This window comes from Grammomys surdaster, unplaced genomic scaffold, assembly GCF_004785775.1.
Source record: "Grammomys surdaster isolate TR1022 unplaced genomic scaffold, NIH_TR_1.0 125928, whole genome shotgun sequence".
Lineage (NCBI taxonomy): Eukaryota > Metazoa > Chordata > Mammalia > Rodentia > Muridae > Grammomys > Grammomys surdaster.
Window position 1 is genome coordinate 3,409,871 of NW_021620751.1, and position 25,126 is coordinate 3,434,996.

Sequence of the window (25,126 nt, forward strand, 5' to 3'; positions counted from 1 at the left end):
ATAATAAGGATAATATATTCAAAGCTATCCTAGCCTATGGAGCAGTGGTTCTCAACCTTCCTAATGCTGTGACTCTTTACCTCAGTTCCTTATGTTGTAGTGACCCCCAACCATATAATTATTTTCATCGCAAGTTCATAACTCTAATTTTGCCACTTTTATGATTACAATGTAAGTATATATTATGCAGGATATCTGATGTGCCACCCTTTGAATGGGTTGTTTGACCCTCAAAAGATCAAAACCCACAGGTTGAGAACCACTGTGAGTTTGAAGCTAGCTTCATCTACACTGAGTGTTCTTGCACCTAAGAAGACACTTCATAGAGTCCCCCTCAAAGAATTAGAGGAATCTTAACAATTGAACAATGAAAAACAATGGAAAATACGTTTAAGTAGTGTTAAACAACGAGAAAAATGTTCAGTGAAGCCAATAAATACTATCAAAAATGTGGAGAGTTCTTTGTGTTGACCAGAAAATGAAAGTTTATGAATAATGTTAAAAATTCTTTCTATTTCACTCTAAATTTTGGAAGATGAGAAAATCTGTAATGACTTCTATAGAATCATGCTTTCGTTCAGAACAATCTTTCTGTGCATATGTATTTTATAAGTGTCTTCATAAATACACACACATTATATATATATATATATATATATATGCATAAAGTATAGTAATACTAAATTTCAATTAGCTACAGATTGCTACCATTGGAAAGGAATAGTGTGAAGTAACTGTGAAGTGGAAGGAAAATATTTAATTTTTCATATGTCTAGAATGTATGACTATTTCATTAAAATAAAAGAGACAACAAATATGTTGGTCTTGGTATTCACGTCCACTCACACAGTAGAAACAAGTAATTTTTTATTAAATAAATTCTTATTTATACTATTTGGATAAAATTGAAAAAGGTAGTTTACATAAAAGACAGAGAGAAGCCCATAAGCCCATAAGCTCACACCCAAAGTGAATCCTTTATATTAAGTGACCAATTATTTTTACCTTACATGCCTTGCAAATTCCGATACCCACTAAGAACCAACAGAGGAACTGTCTTTGTTATTTGGTGAGAGTAGAGAAGCTCCTTCTCAAACACCACATGCTTGTGACTGAAAGTATGTATGGAGTCTACCACGCCCCAAAACTACATTATAGGAAAGGTGTGGCCCATGACTACTTGCTCACACAGAGAGAATGCTTACAGTCTTCTGGCCTAGGTCTTACCTCTAAGTCAGGGGCTTATGCATCTGTAAGAGTCAGACACAGAGAGTGCCAGCAAGAATGTAGATGAACTGATGCACAGCTTGTAGTTAATTCTGCAGGATTTTTTAACCTGTCTGGTTGATGTGGGTTGGACACAACTTGACCATCCTTTTATGGCTATGAGCCACATACACTCATTTCCCCTTCCTCACCTCTTCATCAGTATAAAAGGAGGTCTGGAGACATATAAAGCCATATGGCAGCAGTGTTTTGGGCAATGGTTCATCCTCACATTGACTCTCCTGGATCTGTCTTCTCCACTATGGCCTTCAGACTCAGACCTACATCCTCCTGCACCAGGGCCAGCCCACTTCAAAACCTACAGGTCTTGCTGCTCCTGCTTCTTGTTGCGCTGGCTCCCCTTACAGTTGGAAAACGTAAGAGAAATTCAGGGAAAGATGAATGTGAAAAGCTGCTTTCCTTCCTCTTGTATTCAAGAGGCTTGTGTTACTGGTGGTGGGACTTGGGGGTATGCACAGACTGCAGCAGTGCTTCTGGGTTTGGAAGATGTAATGACTAAGAATTCTAAGACATACTTGTGGGCATTTTGTATGTGGACAACAATCTGCTAGCCTTGTTGTTCAAATTTTCAGACCATATTCACAATGTCTGTGGGAAAGATGGACAGTTGCCTTCAATTTACATATTAGGAAAGGAGGGAAAATAATGCATAGTCACTAAGTCTTGTGCTTCAATGTAGCTAATGACATGGACCCATATCTTGAACTGCGCTGCAGATGTACAAATACAGTCTCTGGAATCCCACTCAATTCTATCTCCCTTGTGAATGTGTTCAGGCCAGGAGTTCACTGTGCCAACGTGGAAGTGATGTAAGTGTCTGAATTTTTGTTCTGCTATTATCATTATGGAACTCTCTCTACTCTTTCCTCCCTCCTCATGGATCTGTTCTGACAGAGAGGATGTTATACACAGACAGTCATTTTATCCTTTGCAGAGCCACACTGAAGAATGGAGAAAAAAGGTGCCTGGACCCAACTGCCCCTGTCATCCAGAAAATCGTCATGAAAATACTGAATGGTTATTGACCAGCTGCTTTGTCTGTTCCAAACCATTTTACTGTGCAGGAGCAGTTGAGGGTTTGAAATCTGGGCTTTGTAGAGTTATTTTCCCCTTTGAAATTGGGATAGTCTCTCATTCAGTCTCAGAAGCCACATTGTATTCTGGGAAGGCATATTAAAGAATGTCACAAAAAACAAACAAACAATGATGAAAATGAGCAAGCCAAGTTGTAACCTGCAATTGATGGTATATTTCTGCAATTCTTGGCCAAACACTGTGCCGTTTTCTGCATTTCTTTATTTGAGCTTTTTTTTTTCCAAATGTAATATGTCAAGTTTTTGTTCTGTATATTTAAAAATTATTTCTTTTAGTCTTGAGATTATAATTACATCACTCCCCCCTTCTTTTTCTCCCTTCAAACGCTTCCATGTACCCTTCATGCTCTCTTTCAGATCCATGGCTGCTTTTTTTCATTAAGCATTGTTATATACATATATATTGACAAATGTTGAAGTGGACAATTTTAATGGAAATTACCTGGAGCCAAGCAGGGCACTTTTACTCTTGTCATGACCATGATACTTCGTTATAAGAGTTTTTCCAGTGTCTTATCCCTAGAATTCCTGGTTCCCAAGCAACCTCTGCAATGTTGTACAACATGTGTTTTAACCTTCAAATCGAACACAATAAAAGCATAGAAAGTAAATTATGCAAGCAGTGGTCATTTACTTTATAGTGAATGTGTTTAACACCAGTAGCACCAAAAGTGTGAGGTGAAAAAGGGTTTGATACAAACTATTTTTAAAAACTCCACTATTGTCTGCAATAAAGAAATGTGATAGGTCTTATCTCCTAGTAAATGTTTTACTATATTCTCTCTCTCTCTCTCTCTCTCTCTCTCTCTCTCTCTCTCTCTCTCTCTCAGATGAACTTTGGTGCATCATGTACGCTAAGCAACTTTTCTGCAACTTGGCCACATTCCTCAGCCTCTATTTTTGTTTCTTATTAATTTTTCTGTTTATCAATATTGCCAGGTAAAGTCATGTGACAGACTTCAATCCTCTCTCAGTTCCTCAAAAACAAAACAAAACAAAACAAAACAAAACAAAACAAAACAAAACAAAACAAAACAAAACAAAACCTGAGCTCTCCCCCATCCACCAGAAGATTAGGACTCCTTTTTGTTTTTTCATAGGGTTTTGCATTTTTCCTTTGTAACATTTTGTATGCAAAAGTGTTTAGTGTCTGTTTAGTCCAACATCACTGTGATCTTCGTGAGAGTAGGGGCAGTACCTGTCATGTTCACTGCAGTTCCTAAGAGAGTGCTTAGGGCACAGTAGATATTTAAATAGACCCAGAATCTAGGCCAAAGAATCCTGGTTCTCTCTCCAGCACAAGATAGTAATTTGTAGAAATAGTCCATTTTTAGGAACAGCAAAGAATACTAGTGTAACTCAAAAACAAATACATACCTGCTACAAGTAAAGTAGTATACACACAAACATTGGTTTGTATTTTCATATTCTGATGTGTATTAATATGTTATTAGCTATATAAAAACTGTGCTTTTCTTTACATTGAATCTCTCTCATTGTATATAAAATATCAACTCAATTGATATATTTTGTACTATCATATGCTGATGTATCTTATAAGAGATAGAGAGGAAGACAGAAAGGAGATTCAAAAATATAACATGGCTTAACAAAGTCTTAAAAGTATGCCTTTCCTTACAAGATTTTAGTGATATAGGAAAGTAGAAAATACCTCTAAGTTACAAAAAGAAAAAGAAAAAGAAAAACACATTGAACTTGAACAGTAGCTTCTTTAATCTCTCAACTAACAAATGTTATTATCCCATGAGTTGAGGGAAACACCAAGACACAAACCAGACTGCCAGAAATACTTGAACTCTAAATTCCACTTTTGAATAGTCTTTAATGAGAATGGTCTCTTCCTGATTAAGTGCCCAAGAGAGATAAACGGAAACAGCAGATACCCTTTAATGATGAAATACAAGTTTGTGAATAAAGGAACACTACTGATTATTTTTCCTTTGTCATGTGTATAATTTTGTTGCTATTTTTTTCTCCACATGCAAAAGGTAAAAGTTTCATTTGTTTCTAGACTGCAGACTCACTGGAATTTGTGTTGTGCTTGCAATTCTGGGTGCCATGGCCGTTCTCCAACTCGTCACTCTATAGGGAACAAATGGGTTTTGGTATATCACCAAAGGTACAGTTTATACAGGAACTTTGGTGACAGCTATTTCCACTTCACTACCACTTGATCCTTCCTCTTGAAAACATCTGGAGATATTAATCTACCATCTTCTAAGGATGTCTTATATATGTCTGTCTCCTTGATGCTTCACACTAACCTCTACCCTTCACTCTCTGAAATTCATACACATGAGGTCACTAGGCCTTAAATATGTGGTTGGTTACCATTGTCTGTGTACCTGCCTTGGTTCAGGTAATCTGTAGTTTGTACTGTCCCTTGATCAGTATGCCAGACTTTCTGCTTGCCTCTGGGTGTGACACATTTAATTCCTGAAGGTATGACAGATTTATGGTAAACTATGACTAGTGGTTTTGTATTTCTCACATTGTTTTTAATGCTTGCATGAGGAAAAGAATCTTTGTGGGTAAACTCTCTTAAACTTAACTTGAAAATCCTTCCTGGATGTCATGGAAGCAGAACTTTGCCACACAGAAGGAGCATCTGGGGAATTGTAGTTGCCTCTGTGACTAAGCCATGGAAGAGAAACAGAATGTGCAGTGTGTGTCTGATTTAGGGTGCAGGGGACACTGGGTTCACTCTTAGTCAGAGAATTAATACTAGTGTCCTGAGAGGGGCTGTTCAGACCTCCAAATAGAAGACAGAAATAATGACAGAGGGAGACCTATATGTTAGTCTAAGATTTTGTTTCTGTGAATATCAATATCAGCATCTTGTTGCACAAACTTAGAGTATCTGCCAAGATATATCCACTGTGGAAATGTATCTTCATGGACTTGTTTCTCAACTGTATTGCAGCACTTGCCCTGATCTACTTTTCAGCTGGATGAAAAGAAAGAGTTGGTTCTCTTCTCTAAAGCACTTGGCTACTCCCCTTTGCAGCTTGGGTATAGTTCACAGCCAGGGACAGTGCCTTTCAATTCTACTTCTGAATATTGCTAGTTGTGCAGCCTTGACAACTTACACAGCTATTCATTCCTCAATGCTGTCACCTGCATGCTACTTTGACTCCTACCTTACTAGGGAGCACTGAGGGCTATCTTGGAATTATGGCTGCTGTCCTAGTGTCCAAATTCAGACTCCCATTCTCAGTGAGAAAACAGTGCTCTGGATATTACAAGCCACATATAGTTTATAAATTCATGCATATCGCGACTGTATTTGAGCGAAGTTAGTACTTTAAGGATTTATTTCTAAATTTATGTCAAAAGACTTGAGAAAAGTCTCCATTCTCTATAGACACATTTCTGTGTCAGTTATGTAACAGCTTTATCGAATGTATGACCAATTGTTCTACCTAAACCATCTGACAATGCAATGTCATTACACAGCAGACCAGACATTGTGCAGGATCCTTGTAACTTGGGATGATTATGATGAAGTAAGTATCCAGTCTCTTCACATCTTCTTATAGAAAATGCAGTATTTCACCAGGAAGCAATTGTTTTTATTTTTAAAAAAATGACATTTATTCATTCTGTGAAGAGGCATAAGTGTCTCACACACATGGAGGTCAGAGGACAACTTGGGAGAGTTGGTATGTCATGTCAAATGAGTTCTAGGGATCAAATGTGAGCTACTTGACTTTGGAGCTAGTGTTTTTGTCCACAGAACAATCTTGTCAGCACAAAGCTGTTTGTTTTGAGTGGACAGAGGCATGGATTAGAGGGTGGAGAAGGGAAGAAGAAAGGCAGGATCATGTAGAGAGGAGATCCACCAGCCAGCACCAGCCAGCACCAGCCAGCCAATTAGAGGCAGCCATTTTAAGTTTTCAGTGATATCTGTGCCCAGTTAACCAGACCCATCTCTACTAAAGAGAAAGCAGGGGAGAGGACAACACCAAAACCTCAAATGCAATAATAAAACAAGCCTTCAAAAGATGAATTATTCCAAGCCACTCTATTAAAAGTGAACTTCGCACAGAGCTACCTGCTTCTCAGGTTCTGAAGCAGCCTCAGGTAACAATGTCCTTAAACAATGTCCACACAACGCAAGTGACTCATGTCCATGCATTTGATGCTCAGCAAATGCAGAGGAGGTAGTGCTCCTGGGTAGCAGTATCTGGGATGATAGTCCGTCCTGCACAAACCTCCCTTCACACTTTCCTCTGGGCAGAAAGGAGATACTTAGGTACTGTGAGTCTCAGTGCTGTTGAGATCTGCTCAGTTTCAGTCAGCTCAGCAGTAGGAAGAAAACATTTGCTTCCATCTTGCCCAAAAAAATCTTTTACTGCCTTCTTTCTCAGTGTGCTAGGAAACCTTAACTAATGGAAAACTTTACTGACCTTAGCATCTTCTGCACCAATTGCTCTTCAACCTGATTTTCAGAAGATTTACTCATTTCCTCAGTACTTACAAGAGCAATCTGAAAGAGCACACAGTCCAGAACTCTGTGTTGAGCAGAGCTAATGTGTCCTTATTTTAATGAATAATTAATCTTCCAAAAGCCATTTAAAAAAACAGCTAATAGATAGGTTTTGTTTTGAGTCATAGAAACTTGCTTGTTTCCGTAGTGATTGCTATTTATAAAGTGGCTTAAGGGGAAAATAGATAAAATAATTTACCACACATTTTAAAAAACATTGGAGTGGCAATGAAAGGTTAATTTATATAAAGGCTGTAAAGTTATTTTTGAGCTAAGAGACTCTGCTATCTCTTCATTTTTTTATTCTGCATAAAAATTATAGTTTTATACGAACCAGCTGTTTTTAATGGAATAGCTGTTATAAGATACTTTTTACACACTTTCACGATGAATCAACATTGCTCTTTATCTTTTATATACCTTGGAAACAGAAGGAGTTTATTCAATTGATAGGCATAGTGTTGAAAGTTACTACTGTCACATAAGAATTTTATAAAGTCTGGCACATCATAGTTATTTAATATTTTTGAATAAACAGAAACTACCAAATAGATGTTTTATCTCAAGGCTGACTAATGAAGCTTGTAAAATTTACATGGCAATTAGTTTGTTGCTATCTCCTTCTGAAGATTGAGGACTAGGACTTTTTTGTGACAAGATGCATTTGCTGATTGACTTAAAGCAGGTCATCATGGGGCATGCTTTCAGTCTTAGCACTTGGGAGACAGAAGGAGGAGGAGGAGGAGGATTGAACCTACTCTAGGTTATCAGTTAGTGACTCTCAACTTTCCTAATGCTGTGAACTTTTACCTCAGTTCCTTATGTTGTGGTGACCCCACAAGTATAAAATTACTTTCATTGCAGCTTCATAACTGTAATTTTGTCACTTTTATGATTACAATGTAAGTATATATTATGCAGGATATCTGATGTGCCACCCTTTGAATGGGTTGTTTGTTCCTCAAAAGGTCAAAAATCCACAGGTTCAGAACCACTGTGAGTTTGAAGCCAGCTTCATCTACACTGAGTGTTCTTACACCTAAGAAGATACTTCATAGAGTCCCCCTCAAAGAATTAGAGGAATTGTAATAGTTGAACATGGAAAAGAAGTTTAAGTAGTGTTAAACACAGAGAAAAATGTACAGTGAAGCCAATAAACACTGTCAAAAATGTGGAGAGTTTTTTTTTTTGTTGACCAGAAAATGAAAATTTATGAATAATGTTAAAAATTCTATTTCACTGTGAATTTTGGAAGTTGAGTAAATCTGTAATAACTCCTTTAGAATTATGCTTTTGTTCAGAACAATCTTTCTGTGCATATGTGTTTAATGTGTATCTCCATAAATATATACAAATACATATACACATACACATACATATACACATATACATATAAATGCATTGAGTTTTCTGGATCTGGAAACAGTTCTAACTCTGTCTTCTTCACTATGGGCTTCAGACTCAGACCTACATTCTCCTGCATCAGGGCCAGCCGACTTCATAACCTATAGGTGTTGCTGCTGCTGGGCCTGCTCCTCATTGGGCTGGCTCCCCTTACAGTTGGAAAACGTAAGAGAAATTCAGGGAAAGATGAATGTGGGAAGCAGCTTCCCTTCCTCTTGTATTCAAGAGGTCCTGAGGCTTGTGGTGCTGATGATGGGACTTGGTGATATTCACACATTGTATCAGTGCTATTGGGTTTGGAAGGTATAATGACTAAGAATTGGAAAACATACTTACGGGCATTTTGTATGTGGACAACAATCTGCTAGCCTCGTCGTTCAAATTTTCAGACCATATTCACAATATCTGTGGGAAAGAGGGACAACCGCCTTCAATTTACATGTTAGGCAAGTAATGCATAGTTATTATTAAATATTGCATTTCAGTGCAGCTAATAATCTGGACCAATATACTGATCACTGCAGATGTAAGAATGATAAAATCTCTGGGATCTTGGTCAGTTCTATCTCCCTTGTGAATGTGTTCAGGCCAGGAGTTCACTGTTCCAAAGTGGAAGTGATGTAATTCCCTGATTCCTTGTTCTGATGAAAATGAACAAGCCAAATTGTCACCTGCAGTTTATGGCATCTTTCTGCAATTCTTGGCCAAACACTGTGCCGTGTTCTGCATTTCTTTATTCAAGCTTTTCTTTCCAGATGCACTATGTCAAATTTTCATTCTATATATTTAAAAATTATTTTGTTTAGTTTTGAGATTATAATTACATCGTTTCCCTTTCTTTTTTCTCCCTCTAGACCCTTCCTTGTACCTTTCCCTGCTCTCTTTCAAATCCATGGCAGCTGTTTTTATTCATTGACTGTTTTTATGTACATATATATTGACAAATTTCATAGTGGTCAATTGTAATAGAAACCACATGGAGATAAGCAGAACATTTTTTGCTCTGGTCATGACCATGATATTTGGTTACAAGGGTTTTTCCAGTTTCTTATCCCTAGAATACCTGGTTCCCAAGCTACCTCTGCAATGTCTTACAACATGTGATTTAACCTTCAAACCGAACACAATAAAGTCTTAGGAAGTAAATTCTGCAAGTGTTGGTCATTTCCTTTATAATGAATATGTGCAACACCAGTAGGACCAAAAGTATGAGGTAAAAATTGAAAAAAAGGTTTAACACAAATTGTGTTTCAAAAACTCCACTATTGTCTGCAATAAAGAAATGTGATAGGTCTGATCCCCTAGTGAACCTCTCTCTCTCTCTCTCTCTCTCTCTCTCTCTCTCTCTCTCTCTCTGCCTCTTCCTCTCTCTCTCAGACTGAACTTTGGGGCATCATATATGCTAAGCAAGTTTTCTGCCACTGGGCTACATTCCTTGGCCTCTATTTTTTTTAATTTTTCTATTTATCAATATTACCAGACAAAGCCACTAAGTTGTGCTATTTTTAATGCCCTACACTATCAAGAATAGAAAGATGCTAGACATAGCCCCCAGAGCTTTATTAACCTTGCCTAGTAGTGAATTATGTCTGGTCAGGTTGTTGACCTGCTCTGTGGTTTAGTTTCTTCATCTCTAAAATGGGAATGATCTCTTGCTGTTTAATAGAGTTGTAAGAGAAAGGAAAGGACTTAATTAAAAGTGTTTTAAATACTGTGTGAATACAATTCACATATAATCGTTAGGATATGGCCATTAGCAGAACTGCTAGCCCTCCCCATATTGTAGAAAGGGAGGAAACCTGAAGTTTAAGAACATGAGACTTGCCTTGAATTAGAAGTGTAGCTCAGTGGTAGAGTGCTTGTCCAGCATGTGAGAGGCCCTGGGTTCAAATCCCAACAGAGTCCAAAGAAACCTGCCTTAGAAAATAAATGCATCAGTGGATCTTGACCATTTTGCTACTTCTTTCTTCCCTAAGAAGACAGCACATATCACTTCAGTTATAGGTACATTGGATACTATTTGATACAGAACTCCCATACTGTATCCTGGTCCTGGAGGAAGAGAAAATTTCACCTCCTCCCACCTGTACATGGACTTTGGGGCACACTTATAAGCTAAGCATGTAGTTCACTCAAATTCAGCATGATGGAGGGTTTCCTTTTCTGTCCCTTCACCGCCAGAGGTTCAGGCCTTCAGATGTTTTATCTGTAAAATGAACACTTAATTCAGTATAACGACACAAGTGTCCATAAACATGTGATATAGCAGTGAACAGAGACTCGAGCCATTTTTACTAGTCTTTCTCCAATTATGGTAAACAGCTGTGTGTCTCTGAGGTGGTCTCTCTATGAAAGCTATCAAGACTGGCTCTTACCATGGTACTGTTTGCACTGTGCTTATTCTTCCTGAGATGAAAGTATCTTTTACTGTTGTGCACCTAAACAGGATTCTTTCCTTCAAATTTAGAGAAAGGCTGCCTTACCTGACATCATTGCCTGAATTCCTTTACTTTGTGAATGCTGAAATCTTTGGCTAAGGCTGTACAGAAGAGCTTCCTTGTTGTCCAGATTCAAATCCTCTTATCCTTTTTTTTTTTTTTTTTTTTTTTTTTTTTTTTTTTTTTCTGACCTAGGCGAGGCCTTGAGTTTCAGTTCCCTAAATGCATAGGAATTATGGGATGTTCTTCAGTAGCCTGTGGTAGTCTATGCTGAGTGTTCAGAAATATGTCCTAGGGAATTATGCTTGACTATGTCACTACATGTGAGGGACAGATAATGGGCCACATAATTATAACCATATATAGCATAAATTAATATAGAGATCTCGAACTGTCCCAGAACACTCTTATCTTGTCTTCTCCAGAGTCGAGCTGAATAGAGAAATAGCTGGACTCAAAGATTGTTTTTTAAGCAAAGAAATGCATTCAAATACTACTTCGGGGATTTTTCTAAAGGGTGATGGGGACAGCAGGTCCTGTTTCCTGCAGAAGATTGGACAGCAGTTAGAAGAGCCTCCAGAATTTCATCCAAGAGACTCAGGAAAGCTTCCATATGAGGATGAAAGTCAGAAGTCATTGCCTAGACATGAACTTTCATCTTTTTTGTCGTGGCAGAAGATAAATTTCCAAGCACACGTCTCTACCCACACAGTAGTCAAACTCACTGCAGTCGACAGCAAGAGTGACAGACGGGCTGTTTGGGATAACGAAACTGGAAGTCGGGAAGGCAACAAATTGGTACTGAAGGTATTTGTTCTGCAAACCGGATGGCGATGACAGGAAGTTCTCTGCGACATACAGCATACCTTTTGCAAAAATCCAAGTCTTACTGTTTCTAACTCTAATTGTTCCTATAAATTTACATTATAGATGTGGATCCTGCTGCCTGCTACTTGTAAAGATAGCTGGCCTCAGCTTTTTTTTTTTTTCCCTGCTCTGTTTTAATCTTGGCTGGCCAGATACCAATTAATGTTCCCCAAGTGTCATCGCTTCTGCAGAGCACTTCCTCATCTTGTATCCTGGGTTTCCGGACTGGGCTGGCAGTGAAGATAAAAACTGCCTGGAAGGTTCCAGGAGCCACTGGCCTGAGCTTAAAGCCCCAGACTCCAGTTACCCCGAGGTAGTTGTCCTTGGATCCAGTGGCACCCTCTTGACATGAGCGCTGCTGTGATGTTTAGAAGCCTCCGGCCTAGCCCTGAGTTGCTGCTTCTGGTCCTGTTGTTTCTGCCAGCTGTGGTTGCTGTCACCAGCGGTGAGATTGGGTGAAGGGATCCTAGGGGCAGGAAGACAGTTCAGGAGCCTCAGGCGCGGGCAGTCAGACTGTATGGGCTTGCCAACTGCACTGCACTACCCACCTGCCTTCTGAGGGGAAGGTGATGCTCTAGCCAAGCATGTGGAAAAGGTCCAGAGGTACCACTGGCCGATGAGAGGGCCACCATTATCTCTTCTACTCCCCTCTTTCTCTCCCCATTTACCCTCAGCTAGTCCTGAAGAAAGCGATGGCGATCTTAGTTGTGTGTGTGTGAAGACCATCTCCTCTGGGATCCATCCCAAGCACATCACCAGCCTGGAGGTGATCAAGGCAGGACGCCACTGTGCGGTTCCCCAGCTCCTGTGAGTCTTGCCCACATCCCCCAGGCCTGTCCTCTCCTCCGCTGCCCATTCCTTCCCTTCTCTTCCCTTCTTCCAATCAAGGGTTTGAAAAGTAATTCCTTCCCTTTCCCCCCCTTTTCTCTCTGACAGAGCCACCCTGAAGAATGGGAGGAAAGTTTGCCTGGACCGGCAAGCACCCCTATATAAGAAAGTAATCAGGAAAATCCTGGAGAGTTAGGTACCAGCTGCCTTAAATGTGCAATGTGTTACATGGGATTTTTGGAATCTTGTTGACTTTTAATGTAACTGCAGTCTTCCGATGTTTATATTATCCTTTGAGATTTAAATAAATGCATTGAACCAAGTTGTCATAAAGTCAAGCTATTTTTGTAATGAAGCAAAAAATTATGTCACGAGTAAGAAAACTTACTCCAAAAATTTAAACAAAAATATTTTGAAGGGAGTTTTGGTCTAAGAACTGAGTTTGCCTGGCATTACAGGTTGTATGGCAGGTGATGAATATTTGCATACTTATTCAATTACATTGTCTCATAATTAGATTTTAGTTTTGTGTTGTAATTAGCTTTGTCAAAAACCATCAATGGGACTTAACATGGTAAGTCGTCTTTGAAAATAAGTACCTAAATCCAACTGTAATTCCATTTTCTTAAGATTATCATAAAAATAAAAGATTAGAATGAATACATAATGCTAATATGTTGATACTTTCAAGACATCATACGGAAATACTTTTCTGCTTATGAGTTCTTGAAGAATGTTTATGTTTCAAAAATGAAATGTTAAAAAATAGCTTTTATTCTCATACTACTGCTTGTAGGGGATCTTGACCTGGCGAGTTCGAGTCCTACTAGGAGCTGTTAATTACCACCTCACTGTTGCTCTAAACATGTGGATGTCTTAGTTAGACTTTCTGCAGGATTCCTGGACTCAGAGGAGCCTTATTTGCCATTCAATTTTCTTTAACATCCCCTCATACTATGGTATGCTAAGCAGCCAAGGGACGAAGGAGTGAGACCAGATGGGTTTACACTCATACTTCAGAAGACAAATACCACACATTGGGGAAAGAGGAAGATGCTGTGATATGTGTATACTGGTTAGATATCATGCCCTCCTTCGTCTGGTCTTATAAAACCCTTGGCAGATTCTTAGAACCCTGTTGGATAATTTAGAATGAACATTTTTAACTCAAAAGCCTTCATGCATCTGTGAAGCCTTTTTGTCATGTGAAATAACATGCATAGGTTAGAGAAATCTTGGGGGTGAGATTATTATTCAAGTTACTTTACTGAGCAGGAAAGCAGACTCTAATTGACACAAGAAGAAGATATAGACACTAGCTCATGAGTGGACACAATCTATCATGATTGCCGGGTTCAACCTAACTTGACAGTGTAGAACTGTTTGTTGGCTTTAACTTCTAAGAGAAGATAGAGCATGTGCAATTGAGTCCTTTAAGGAAGGGGATAGCTCTAGAATGAGGAATACATGAAAACAGTCCTAGTGTGTAGATGCTGCCAAGGTGCACAGGTATCTAGGGGGGAAAGTAGGGGACAAAATTAGTGGTTTTGGTGATTACACAATTAGTTTTTTTGGTGACTTTTGCTTTCAATGGCACTTTTAAGGATGATAACCTAATTACCTTTCCAAAACACAGATATAAGCATGATGCTTACCTTCACAAGATGTTCAAGACCAAAGTCCTCAGCCTGGCACCTACAGCTTTATCAGTGCCATTTTTCCCTTGTGCCTTAGCGTCCTCATCTATGAAGTGGGTTACTGGGTGGTATATGCAAAACCCTCGCTCTGGTTCCTCACATATATTCTGGGCTGGAAAATGAGCAAGGCTCAGTTTTATTGCTACCAATATTGTTCCTAAAACACCAGTTAATTTAAAGCGGTAAGGCATTTGGTTGGGCATTTTTGAGTGAGAGGAAAATGTTATGGTCACAGTAAAAGTTCTTCGAATGGAGTGAGCTTTAAGAGAGAAATCACTGGAAACGAGATGAGGGTGAAATGACATTGTTTGTTCATTTTCCTTTCTGCTTCCTACCTCTGACACCCTTAGCAGACAGGACTCAGTGTGTTAAAGGGATCAAACCAATTTTATAGTGTCAAGTAGTGGGGGGGGGGGCTGGGTTCTCATAAACCCTTGCTTCATGCATCCTGAGAGCACTTTCAAGCAATCTCCTTTATGAGCAAGGGCATTGGACCAGGATTTTGACACCTGGGAAGTCCCACAGCCTGCAGCAACAGGCAGCGGCAGTGGCAGCCGGCCTTTGAACATCTATGGGTTGGTAGAGCCAAATTGCTCTTGAACTTCCCTGCTTCCAACCTTGCATTCTAAGTAGCAGTTGGGGACAATCAGGAGAAAACATCCACAAACCCAGCACTCACTGCACAGTCATGGACCCTATCAACAACACGAAACCACACAAGTGTGTGTTGCTGTCCACAGAGCTCTGTTTTTGTGACCTTCACTTTTCCTTCCCCCCTTATAAGGCTTCTACAGTTGAAAACAGCTTCCTCTGTAATGCATGGTGCACTGAGGGGTGAGTTGGTTTTAAAGATGCGCATCTATAGTACCCTCGTGTTCATTAGAGATAAATAAAATTAGACAAGAAAGGCAAACATTTTAAACCTGAAATTTCAACAGAAAGCCTGGTGCAGATAATTCCTTGGCCTGGGGATGGGCGGGCGGGGGGGGGGGTTAACATGATAAACACTGGTGGTGTTTTTCACTCTTGGTAACCACAGAAACATTCAAATAACAAAACCATAACGCTTTTTTTTCCCTACAATTTTATAAAATACACATGGTGCCCAGTGACTGTGAGGTAAACCACCTTTCTAGTAAAGAACAAGTTGAGGAAAAACCATCTTTTAATGTAATAAGTTCAGGTCATCTTATGTTTCTGTAACAAAGTACTACAGAATCATAATTTAAAATAACTGAAATATATTTGGCTTCTGATTCTGGAGGTTTCGGGTTCCAAGATTGAGAGGTTGCATCTGCTGAGGGTCTTCTTGCAGCCTTATAGCATTATGCAAGGAAAAAGAAGAAGGAAGAGGAAGAAGATGACAATAAAGGAGGAGGAGGAAGAGGGAGGGGAGGAGGAGGAAGAGGGAGAGGAGGAGGAAGAAGAAAAAGACCAACTCTCCAAGAAACAGAGTCCACTTTCACCTCATCCTTCCCAAGGAACCCACCTCAGCTACAGTGAATCTTCTGTGATAACAGCACTGATTCACTTGTGAGACACAGACTTCACATACTGATCAGCTCCTAAGCTCTTCCCTCTCCAAGCCTTTGCCCTGGGATTAAGTTTCCAATATAGAAAGAGGCTGAAGAGACATGTTCAAACAACACTAAAACAAACTTCCTGCCTGAGGCAATGTGACATGGGTATTATTCTATCAATATACATGCTGTTATCCAGCATCTATGGTAAAAGGAATGCCACCTGAAGGCGGCATAGTCATCAGGCCCGGTTAGAACAATCAACCCTATCAGCTTCGTTCAAGAATCAGTATTCATTCCCCAGGAATTCCAGAGAAAACTATAGGGCTTGTTAAGGAATGAGGTTGTGTGTGAATTCCTTCACTCTCAGAATAGCTGTGTCATTATCCAGTTCCACTTTAAATCAGTCCATGGGCATCTGGTCTCTTCCCCACCCTCCTCTTCATTTTTGATACAGATGAACGCCTGACAGAGTACCACTACTAAGTAAATATCCACCAACTATTAACTAGCAGGAGAGAAACAGTAACGGCACAGTTGAGGGCTGGAGACAAAACACACTACAGACAGAGAGCCAATGGAACATAACGACACTGCCTTCAACTGCTGACCTTGTTATGTTCCCAGGGTGCACCAAGTTACTCAAAGCACGGGTCACACCCTTCCCTCTGGCACCGCCCTGGTTTGTTGGGTGCTTTCGTTTATGTCACATTGGTTACTAAGAAATCTACCACACTATCACCTATTTGCCCAGCCACAAACTCCAAGCACATGCCATGATGGTAACTTGCGCTCAGAAGGCAGACATTTGCTTCCTCTGCTTAACATATCTCCATAAAACAAAGCCAGGCCACTCTTTCTCGACTTCCAAGGTAGTTTCCACCGCGCTTAACTGAATCTTAAATGTCTATAGTGTTCTCACATATTCAGGAATGTCTACCCAAGAGCTAATTCAGTTGCAAATCAGCAGTGCTTCAGTCCTTTGAAATCAGTATCAGTTTGACCAAGTTTCAAAACTAGCTTGAGGGTGTGCCTTCACTGAAGCCCCTCCCGATGTCTTCCCATTCCCTTTCATTTTATCTCAATAAATATACACTCACTCTCATCCCCGGATCCCTCAGGTAGAGTCTAGGAGAAAAAAAATCGAAGATATTTCTGATCAGAAGTTAATAAACATAAAAATAATGCTGCAAAGATACAGTTTTTATAGTGATTCGTATTTTTTTTCTGATTAAAAATTAGACCTTCATGTTATGTATGCAAGTTTCATTTGAGGTTTATATATTCAGATTTCAAGTTCCTTAATTTTTCTTTGTGTACTATCAGTCACAATACTATTTTTATTTCCAAGAACAATCTCTTATGTAATATCTCCCCAGAGAAATTTTCTCATTTCCTTTCTGTTGTAACTTGGGCAATCCTCTGTTTCTTCTTTTTCTCCTATAATGTCACCATCTTATCTATGTAGTGAACACCTGTCCCAGGTTAGGAGACAAATGTAAGGATCATGGTTTATATGGGTTTAGAAGCTGCACAACAGTCCAGCATTCAATTCTTGCAAAGTACATGCCTCAAGAAGCACATGTTTAAATAAAAGAGTGAATTTGTTTATTGCATTAGACTACATCATTCCTGTGTTTAGAACATTGCCATTTTGATCTGTGGAGATTTCATTGATTCAAGTGGCATGTTAATGAGAAAATAATGATTATGCTAAACCAACTTTTTTTTGGTTTGGTTTTTCTTCATTTACAAAACCAAGTGATTTTGATTCAGTTATTCCCACGAGTCCACTCCTATTAATGTACAAATGTTGAGTGATCACAGCATGCTTCAGTCTTCTGGAAGTTTCTGCTGATGAACCAGACTCTGACTATCCACTGAGAACTCACTTTTACATCATTGTTGTTCTGGGTTTGGAGAACATCACAGCCAATTTTCTTCTCATTTTCCATCAGTTACAAGAAATACACGAAAGATTCAGACAGCATGATTAATGCAGAAATCAAACTGTTTAATCCTATGAAACACGATGAAGTGTCCCAACTAAGGCAAAAGATACTTTGGATTTTTGCGTTTGAATAAGTATCAACTCAACAACAACAACAAAATCCGATATCCTTTCTTAAAAGCTAGCCAGTAGAGCATTCAGGTCCATTAATTTCATTTGGGTGCTGTTCTAAGTTGGTTTAGGAGCTTATAATTTTAAATTTATAAAAGTTGCAAAGCTGTAATATAGTACGTATACACCTTTCTGCAGTTTTCTCCACTGTGAGCATTGAGCATTCGGCACCACTGTGGTCAAATTAAGAAAACAAAATGCACACACCGCTTTTAGCTGAACTCTGGATTTTACTTGGACGTTTTCCACTATGTTTTTAGTGTCTTTGTGTAGCAGTGTCTTCATTGCTGTAGAAGAAAAGTTATGCACTTACTGAAACCCAGCTATGAAATGTACAGCCATTTGCTGTGCTTCCTTTTAGAGTACAGACGATTGTATCACTTAACTGAATTTTTGCATTACCAGTCTCCTGGAATTATAAATTGTATATCACAGAGCTTTATGTCTTTGGGTTTGATTTCCAGGTTCAATGACACATGTTAACGAAGTAACCTAACTTCTTGGCTTTAGTTTCTTATTTAAAATTCCATAAAGATAACAATAATATTTGCTTTAGAGTGTTGTTTTTATGGCTGAATATGCCAACATTTGTAAAGTGCTTAGAAGAACATAAAACAAACACTGTGTGTCTTAGGGTAGGTATAAATATTTACTAACATGACTCTGTGTGTGTGTGTAGCAACTAACTCAGTTACAGAAATGGCATGCTTCATATTTTCCAGAATCCCATAATCTGTTTTAGCTATTAGTTTATCAAAGGGTGGAAAAATTCAAGAACTATTCATGCTTGTTCCATACACAAAAGTTAAAATATCAAACCCATTGACTGACAATTGTCTTGCTGTAAGATGTTAGTGCAATCGTGGCAAAGGCTTGTGGGAGTAGCCAACTGCTATCTGATTTGACTTAAGGCCCACTCCAAGAGATGGAACCCAGACCTGACACTGCTTGGGTCACCAAAAAAACTGAGAGTAGGTGGCTCAGGGACATGGAGTAAAGGCAAATACTACTGTTACACACACACACACACACACACACACACACACACACATTCAAAGTAGTAAAATGTCTCTTAAGGGCATGCTGCTCTACTCACAGATCAGTGCCTTGCTCAGCCATCATCAGAGATGCTTCCTCCTGCAGCAGATGGGAAGAAATATAGAGATTCACAGCCAGATATTAATTATGGAAAGAATGAGAGACCTGAAAATAATAGAGCTGCCTTGTGAAAATGACAGTCGAGCCTAAGGTGACATGACTTTCTGGGTAGTGGGACAGAAAGACAGGGTGGCCAGTCACTCATCACTGAACAATGACTCCCATTCCTGTGGATGCCTGTTTTGAGGCAACAAACATGCTATTGTTTTAGTTGTTGTCCTTGTTATTTGAGACATCATCTTGCTATGTATCCAAAGCCAGCCTGGAACTCATGATGTAGCTGGGACTGATTCTTAAACTTGTCTTCCACCTGAGCTTCCAGAGTGCTGGTATTACAAGCTCCACCACACTGCCTCTCACTATCCTTTAAGACAACACACAAGTATAAATTATTTTCCTATACTTCACAAATGTTTCTAATTAATGTACCATGAGCATATACTAAACAAATATGACTAGAAATAAATCTAGAATATATAGAGAGAATAGATGATATAGTGATAGAGAATAGGTAGATAGATAGACAGACAGACAGATAGAGAGGGGAGGGATAGTTATAGATATTGGAGATATTTATAGTATAATGGAAAACCTGAAAAGAAACAATCAAAACACTCAAACTAAAAAGAGTGTAAGAGGCAAAAGAACTTGAGTCTAGTACTCTCTCTTTACCATATTAGATACATAACCTTAAACAAAGTGCTTAACCTCCTTAATTTGGGACTGCGTGAGGGTATCCTGGGTCATGGTTGAGCAGGTGCCTAGAACACTGAGACTCTGCGTGAGTACCTGAAGGAGTTCGGCTCCCCCCAGAATCCAGGGTCCTAAAAAGCAGTCATGTCTTCATAAAATTACATTGTTCAGTCACATAGGCCAGACTATAGGCCTCAGGCCTTAGGGATTTACATACTAATGAAGGCCAGAGGGCAGAGTAAATTAAGCATGCCTCCCCCAGATCCTCCCCCAATCCTCCTCCTTTCTCCCTCCCTATATAACTCGGGACTGCTCTGAGTTCTGAGGGGTATGCCTAGATCCATCTACCATCTGCCATGACAATAAACCTTTCTGGAACCAAGCACTTCCTTGTGTCATTGGGGCCTGCCGCTGCCAGGGCCTCCATGCCGCTGGAACCATAGGATTCCTCCTGGATGTGGGACCCGCCTCAGTGTGGAAGCCCCTCTGGGCCCCCACCGCTGTGGCGGTCTCTAAATTTTCCCCACACCTTAAGTCTTAGTTTTCTTATCTAAAAAATGAAATGCAATGACCCCAGAACTTTCCAAGGACTAAATATAATTTTGTAAGTTCTAAGGACATGTGGATGGGGAGTTAAGGGGGGGGGGAAGAATACTTTGCCTTTCTGACTTTGTAAGCTTTATAAAAATCAACATATGTTACAATTGCAATTAGAAAGCAATGTGCCATACCTTTCAAGTTTCAAAGAAGTACTTTCATCTTTTGGGAAAATTATCCACTCATCCTTAGAGAATTCATGACACTAGAAGAGGAACTGCTTCCCTCTTGGCTATTGTTCATCAGCTAGTCATACATTTACAGATTGTACACTTCACTCTCATTCCCTTTCCCTGAAACATCGTTTAATCATTCTAGTTATTCTTGTAGGGTCTTATTGAATGACATCTGGGACAGGGATCGATTAAAGAGGGGGGAGTAACATGGGTAAGATGGAGAGGAGAGAAGGCCAGGAGAGAGTGCAGTCAGAATGTGTTTCTATATGTCTTATATCATCAAGGAACTAAACTGATTAATAAAAAGATTATTGATTTTGAGCCAGGCAGTTGTAATGCATACCTTCAATCTAACACTTGAGAGGCAGAGAAAGGTGGATCTCTGTAAGTTTGAGGCTAGCCTGCTCTACAGAGTTCCAGGACAGTTAGGACTATTACACAAAGAAACTCTGTCTGACCCTGCCCCCTCCCAAATTAATTACTTTGTACATTCTTCCAAATAAATAAGACAACTGTTTAGTCAAATTTTCATTTTTATAGACAAACTGAAAGTATGATGACAAAATAATTCAATGATATATCTCTCATCTCACACACACACACACACAGACACACAGACACACAAATACAGACACACACAAGACACACACAGACAAGCCCACACAAACACACACAGACACACACAGACACAATAGACAAACACATACATGACACACACAGACATATACACAAACACACCACACAGGAGACACACACAAACATGCCACATACAGAGACACAAACACACACAGACACACACAGACACACAGCACACAGATATGCACACAAACATACCATACAAACACATACAAACACAGACACATACACAGACATACACACAAACACCACACACACACAAACACACCACATACAGAGACATAAAGACACACACTGAGAAATAGACACACCCAGACACACAGACACACAGATACACACACAAACACACCATACAAACACACACAAACTCACAGAGACACACACACAGACACATACACACAAACACATCACATACAGAGACACACATACACACGCAGACACGCACTCAAACATATTACATACAGAGACACACAGAAACACACACACACATGCAAATCCATCCAAGTGCACCTTCCAGTAGATTATATATGGCCATTTCTTTTAGAAATCCCTAAACACAATTTATTTTATTTTTTAAGTAAACCTTTGATTAACTGTTTTAATTTAGAACGTTTCAACATTGTAAAATAAGGTGTTGTCTGCCTGTAATACCAGCACTTGAATGGGTGGTCCAGAAATCCTACCACAAGGTCAAGGTCATCCTAGACTGCGTAGTAAATTTCAAGCCACGTTTGGTACAAACAGATCCTGCCTCAATCATCCAATCAATCATCAATCAATCAGTCAGCCAACCAACCAATTAATCCTTTAATTATTTTTTTAAAAGTCGACCACACCTACCATAGCTTGAAAACTTCATGTTTCCACCTTTGTTAGTAGCTGGTGGTGTTTGGGCGTGGTTTCTTCCTGTGAAGAATTGGAAGAATGGGTAGGGAAGGAAAAGAGAGGCGAAAAGTACTGGGGCGCACATGCTAGCATTAACAGTGCACACCTTCTTAGTAATACTGTCTAACGCACTCTCCAGCACACTACCCGACTCTTGACCAAGATTCTCGTTTGGTGGTGTTCGCCTATGAACAGCAGTCACACTCAGGAATTTCAGATGCCGAGATTATGGCCTTGATATGAACATTCAGCTCTAGGGTATGCCTCTCCATTTTAAAGGCAATTACTAACAGCTTAGGTCAGTGAATAATAGAAAGAAATCGATGTGAAAGAAAATCCAGAGGATACACCTTTCTGTTAGATTTTATTTTTCTTTCAGGGAAGGAAGTTTGATATAAAGGCAAGTTATCTGTTTATGTGTGTGCGTGCGTGTGCACGTGTGTGTGTGTGTGTGTGTGTGTGTGAAAATGTCGAAATAAAACAAATCAAACAAATCATTAGGTGTCTAACTAAGATTCTAGCTTTGAAACCCCACCGGAAACAAACACAAACAATCAAGGCCAGAGGCAGAAAGGATGTATACACAGGAGGACGAGGTGGAAACTTCAGTTTTTCCAGCTTTTTATGGACTGCAAATCCTTCACCCTCAATTATTTTTCTCTATTGGCCTTTCGCCACCCAGTGGCGGATTTCTACCTTCAACCACAGCTCTTCCCTTCCTCCTCTTGCTCTGGTGCTTTGGAGTCCCTGCAGTGACACACAGGGGGTCACTCCAGCGCAAGTACACAGGCTTTCCTTGAAGGGGATGGATCAGGAGCAGGGGAGGGGGCAGTTGAGGCAGGACTCATCTCAGGGTCCCACAGTGGGCAAGCAGCGAAGGAGGGAGAGCCAGTAGCACGCGTGTGTCCCCTACACACTCATCCCACGAGCCCAGGGGTGGGGCCCTATCTTTCTTCTGACACAGGGACCTGGAGCTGCGGGAATTTCCCCAGCCTGATGCTTCGGCTCTTCCAGCCATCATGTATAAAAGGGGCTCACAGGGCCGTAGAGCCTCAGATCGTGCTACAGCACTTTGCATCAGCTCCCGCGCTCCAGACTCCAGTCACACTCCAACCTAGCGCCATGGCCCCTCCCACCTACCGGCTCCTTGGTGCTGCACTGGTCCTGCTGCTGCTGCTGGCCACCAACCACCAGGCTACAGGTGGGATCCGAGGCTGATGCTCCTGGGGAAGCCTCAGGTGGGCACAGCCATCCCCAGCCCTGCTGACCCAGTGTATTCTCCTACAGGGGCTGTTGTGGCCAGTGAGCTGCGCTGTCAATGCCTAAAGACTCTACCATGGATTGATTTTGAGAACATCCATAGCTTGACGGTGACGCCCCCGGGACCCCACTGCATCCAGACAGAAGTCATGTGAGTGTCTCCCTGGGTAGCTTCTGCCATGGCCAGACTAGAGCCCAGACCCTCCTGCTGCCCCATGCTCACCCAGCAGAACCTCTTGTCATATAATGATCCTCATCTCTCTACAGAGCCACTCTCAAGAATGGTCAAGAAGTTTGCCTCAACCCCCAAGCCCCCAGGCTTCAGAAAATCATCCAGAAGATACTGAAGAGGTACTGGCTTCTATCTCTCGAAAATCATGCCAGGGAAAGTCACAGGATAGTGATTATTATTTTTACAATTATAATTAGCCTACTGTAGTGTCTGAAAGGATTTTTCCAGGATCTTTTATCCCTACCTGGAGCTTATTTCCATTGTATAAGAGGGAGACAGCACTGTTTTTTAAAACATTCTCATCTGCTTGGCCTCTCAATCCCAGTTAGTTTTAAACAGCAGGTCAGTGGTGTTTAGAAACAGAGTTCTAATTTTTAATATTTAATGAGGAAAAGCAAGAGATTTGCAGTGGCTCAGAATATATATATATATATATATATGATGTATATGTATATATTAAATATAATACATATATTCCACATACATTATATATACACATATATACATATATGTGTGTGCATATATATATATATACATATATAAATCATATATTTGTTTATATATAATTTGGTAAATATGTATATATCTATATCTAATCTATATCTCTATCTATCTATATATCTATCTGTCCACCAGAATCTATTATCTATGTCTTTATAGTAGTACTTCATAAGTTAAGTGAGACCTTGTGTGACAGACAAGCTGTTTCAACAGCTTTAGTTTTTTGAGACCCCAGGCCCCCACTCCATCTCCATCCCGTAGGAGAGCATCTGCAGGCCTGAGGTGTTTGCTCTGTGGCACAGTCATCACAGGCCAAGGTCAATTAGGCCAGGCCTAAGAGGTCACTCAGAAAACTCAGGAGAACAAAGAAGAATGCTGTGTATCTAATAAAGATATCTTATTTTCTCCTGACAGTGGCAAGTCCAGCTGAGCCGGGAAAGGAAGAATCCCCTTGCTTTGATGGAGGACCTGCCTTCTAAAGCAGAGAAAAACAATCCCTCCCAAGGCTGTCTGGATATGCCTTCACCTGCTTGTTTGAACAGCTCCCGAGAGTTCATATCTATTTATTTTCCCCAAATTCTATGTTAATATTTTACATGTTAAAAGAAAAAACTAAGGGTATATAATTGAATCTACTTGCAAGATGGCATCTTATTTAATGTTTATTTAATATCAAGTCTAAGTTTCACCAATCCTTAATCTTAATTTGAAGGTTAAAGTTTTTCTGATTCTCTCAGGGAATTCTATTGCTATTTCTGAGGCAGTTTTCCCCAGCTGACCATTTTGGTAGCAGCTGTGGTAGTCAAGAATCAGACAAACAAGGTCATTTCAGTTTAGGAAGAATGTATGTGCGCATCTAGTTTTCTAACTAGACAAGATTATCAGTTGTTATTTATTGAAATGGTTTTATAGGGTCACGTGAATGACCGATCAACTTTGTGTTGAAGCTTTAAGAATTATAATGTACCATGTATTCCTTAGACATTTTAAGTGATTATTTTAAAGTAAGGCACAATGACTATTTAATGCCTCTATGTCTCAGAATGGAGAAGTTTAAATATTTATTGGTACTTTTACAAATAATTTGAAAATAAAATATTTTAAAACATAATGCGTGTTCTATTTCCTTGGAGGGCTGTTACGGTTAATCCAGTGATTTACCTCAGTGTTTCCAAAGTTTTCTTCCTCCTCCTCTAGGCATTTAGCTGGCTAAAAAAATAA

General features: G+C 39.8%; 3 protein-coding genes across 3 annotated transcripts; all 3 read left to right on the forward strand.

The window, feature by feature from the left end:
- Positions 1-1,479: 1,479 nt before the first annotated feature.
- LOC114608656 (permeability factor 2-like) lies at positions 1,480-2,995 on the forward strand. The gene is made up of 3 exons (XM_028752661.1): positions 1,480-1,643; positions 1,967-2,096; positions 2,222-2,995. Exons 1-3 carry the CDS (start codon positions 1,484-1,486, stop codon positions 2,310-2,312), a joined length of 381 nt encoding a protein of 126 aa, XP_028608494.1. The 5' UTR covers positions 1,480-1,483; the 3' UTR covers positions 2,313-2,995.
- Positions 2,996-11,806: 8,811 nt separating this feature from the next.
- On the forward strand, positions 11,807-12,750 carry LOC114608631 (platelet factor 4). Its single transcript, XM_028752643.1, has 3 exons — positions 11,807-12,045; positions 12,275-12,407; positions 12,537-12,750. Exons 1-3 carry the CDS (start codon positions 11,949-11,951, stop codon positions 12,622-12,624), a joined length of 318 nt encoding a protein of 105 aa, XP_028608476.1. The 5' UTR covers positions 11,807-11,948; the 3' UTR covers positions 12,625-12,750.
- A 10,221-nt stretch (positions 12,751-22,971) lies between these two features.
- Positions 22,972-25,011, forward strand: LOC114608632 (C-X-C motif chemokine 3). Its single transcript, XM_028752644.1, has 4 exons — positions 22,972-23,113; positions 23,200-23,323; positions 23,440-23,523; positions 24,320-25,011. The coding sequence occupies exons 1-4, from the start codon at positions 23,035-23,037 to the stop codon at positions 24,333-24,335; spliced, it is 303 nt and encodes a 100-aa protein (XP_028608477.1). The 5' UTR covers positions 22,972-23,034; the 3' UTR covers positions 24,336-25,011.
- The last annotated feature ends 115 nt before the right edge of the window (positions 25,012-25,126 follow it).

Coding starts and splice junctions, on each gene's coding strand:
- LOC114608656 (XM_028752661.1), top strand. CDS start 1,484: ATGGTTCATCCTCACATTGACTCTCCTGGATCTGTCTTCTCCACTATG. Junction 1,644..1,966: donor TCCCCTTACAGTTGGAAAAC/GTAAGAGAAATT, acceptor GCTTCAATGTAG/CTAATGACATGGACCCATAT. Junction 2,097..2,221: donor TGTGCCAACGTGGAAGTGAT/GTAAGTGTCTGA, acceptor TATCCTTTGCAG/AGCCACACTGAAGAATGGAG.
- LOC114608631 (XM_028752643.1), top strand. CDS start 11,949: ATGAGCGCTGCTGTGATGTTTAGAAGCCTCCGGCCTAGCCCTGAGTTG. Junction 12,046..12,274: donor TGTGGTTGCTGTCACCAGCG/GTGAGATTGGGT, acceptor ATTTACCCTCAG/CTAGTCCTGAAGAAAGCGAT. Junction 12,408..12,536: donor TGTGCGGTTCCCCAGCTCCT/GTGAGTCTTGCC, acceptor TCTCTCTGACAG/AGCCACCCTGAAGAATGGGA.
- LOC114608632 (XM_028752644.1), top strand. CDS start 23,035: ATGGCCCCTCCCACCTACCGGCTCCTTGGTGCTGCACTGGTCCTGCTG. Junction 23,114..23,199: donor CACCAACCACCAGGCTACAG/GTGGGATCCGAG, acceptor ATTCTCCTACAG/GGGCTGTTGTGGCCAGTGAG. Junction 23,324..23,439: donor TGCATCCAGACAGAAGTCAT/GTGAGTGTCTCC, acceptor ATCTCTCTACAG/AGCCACTCTCAAGAATGGTC.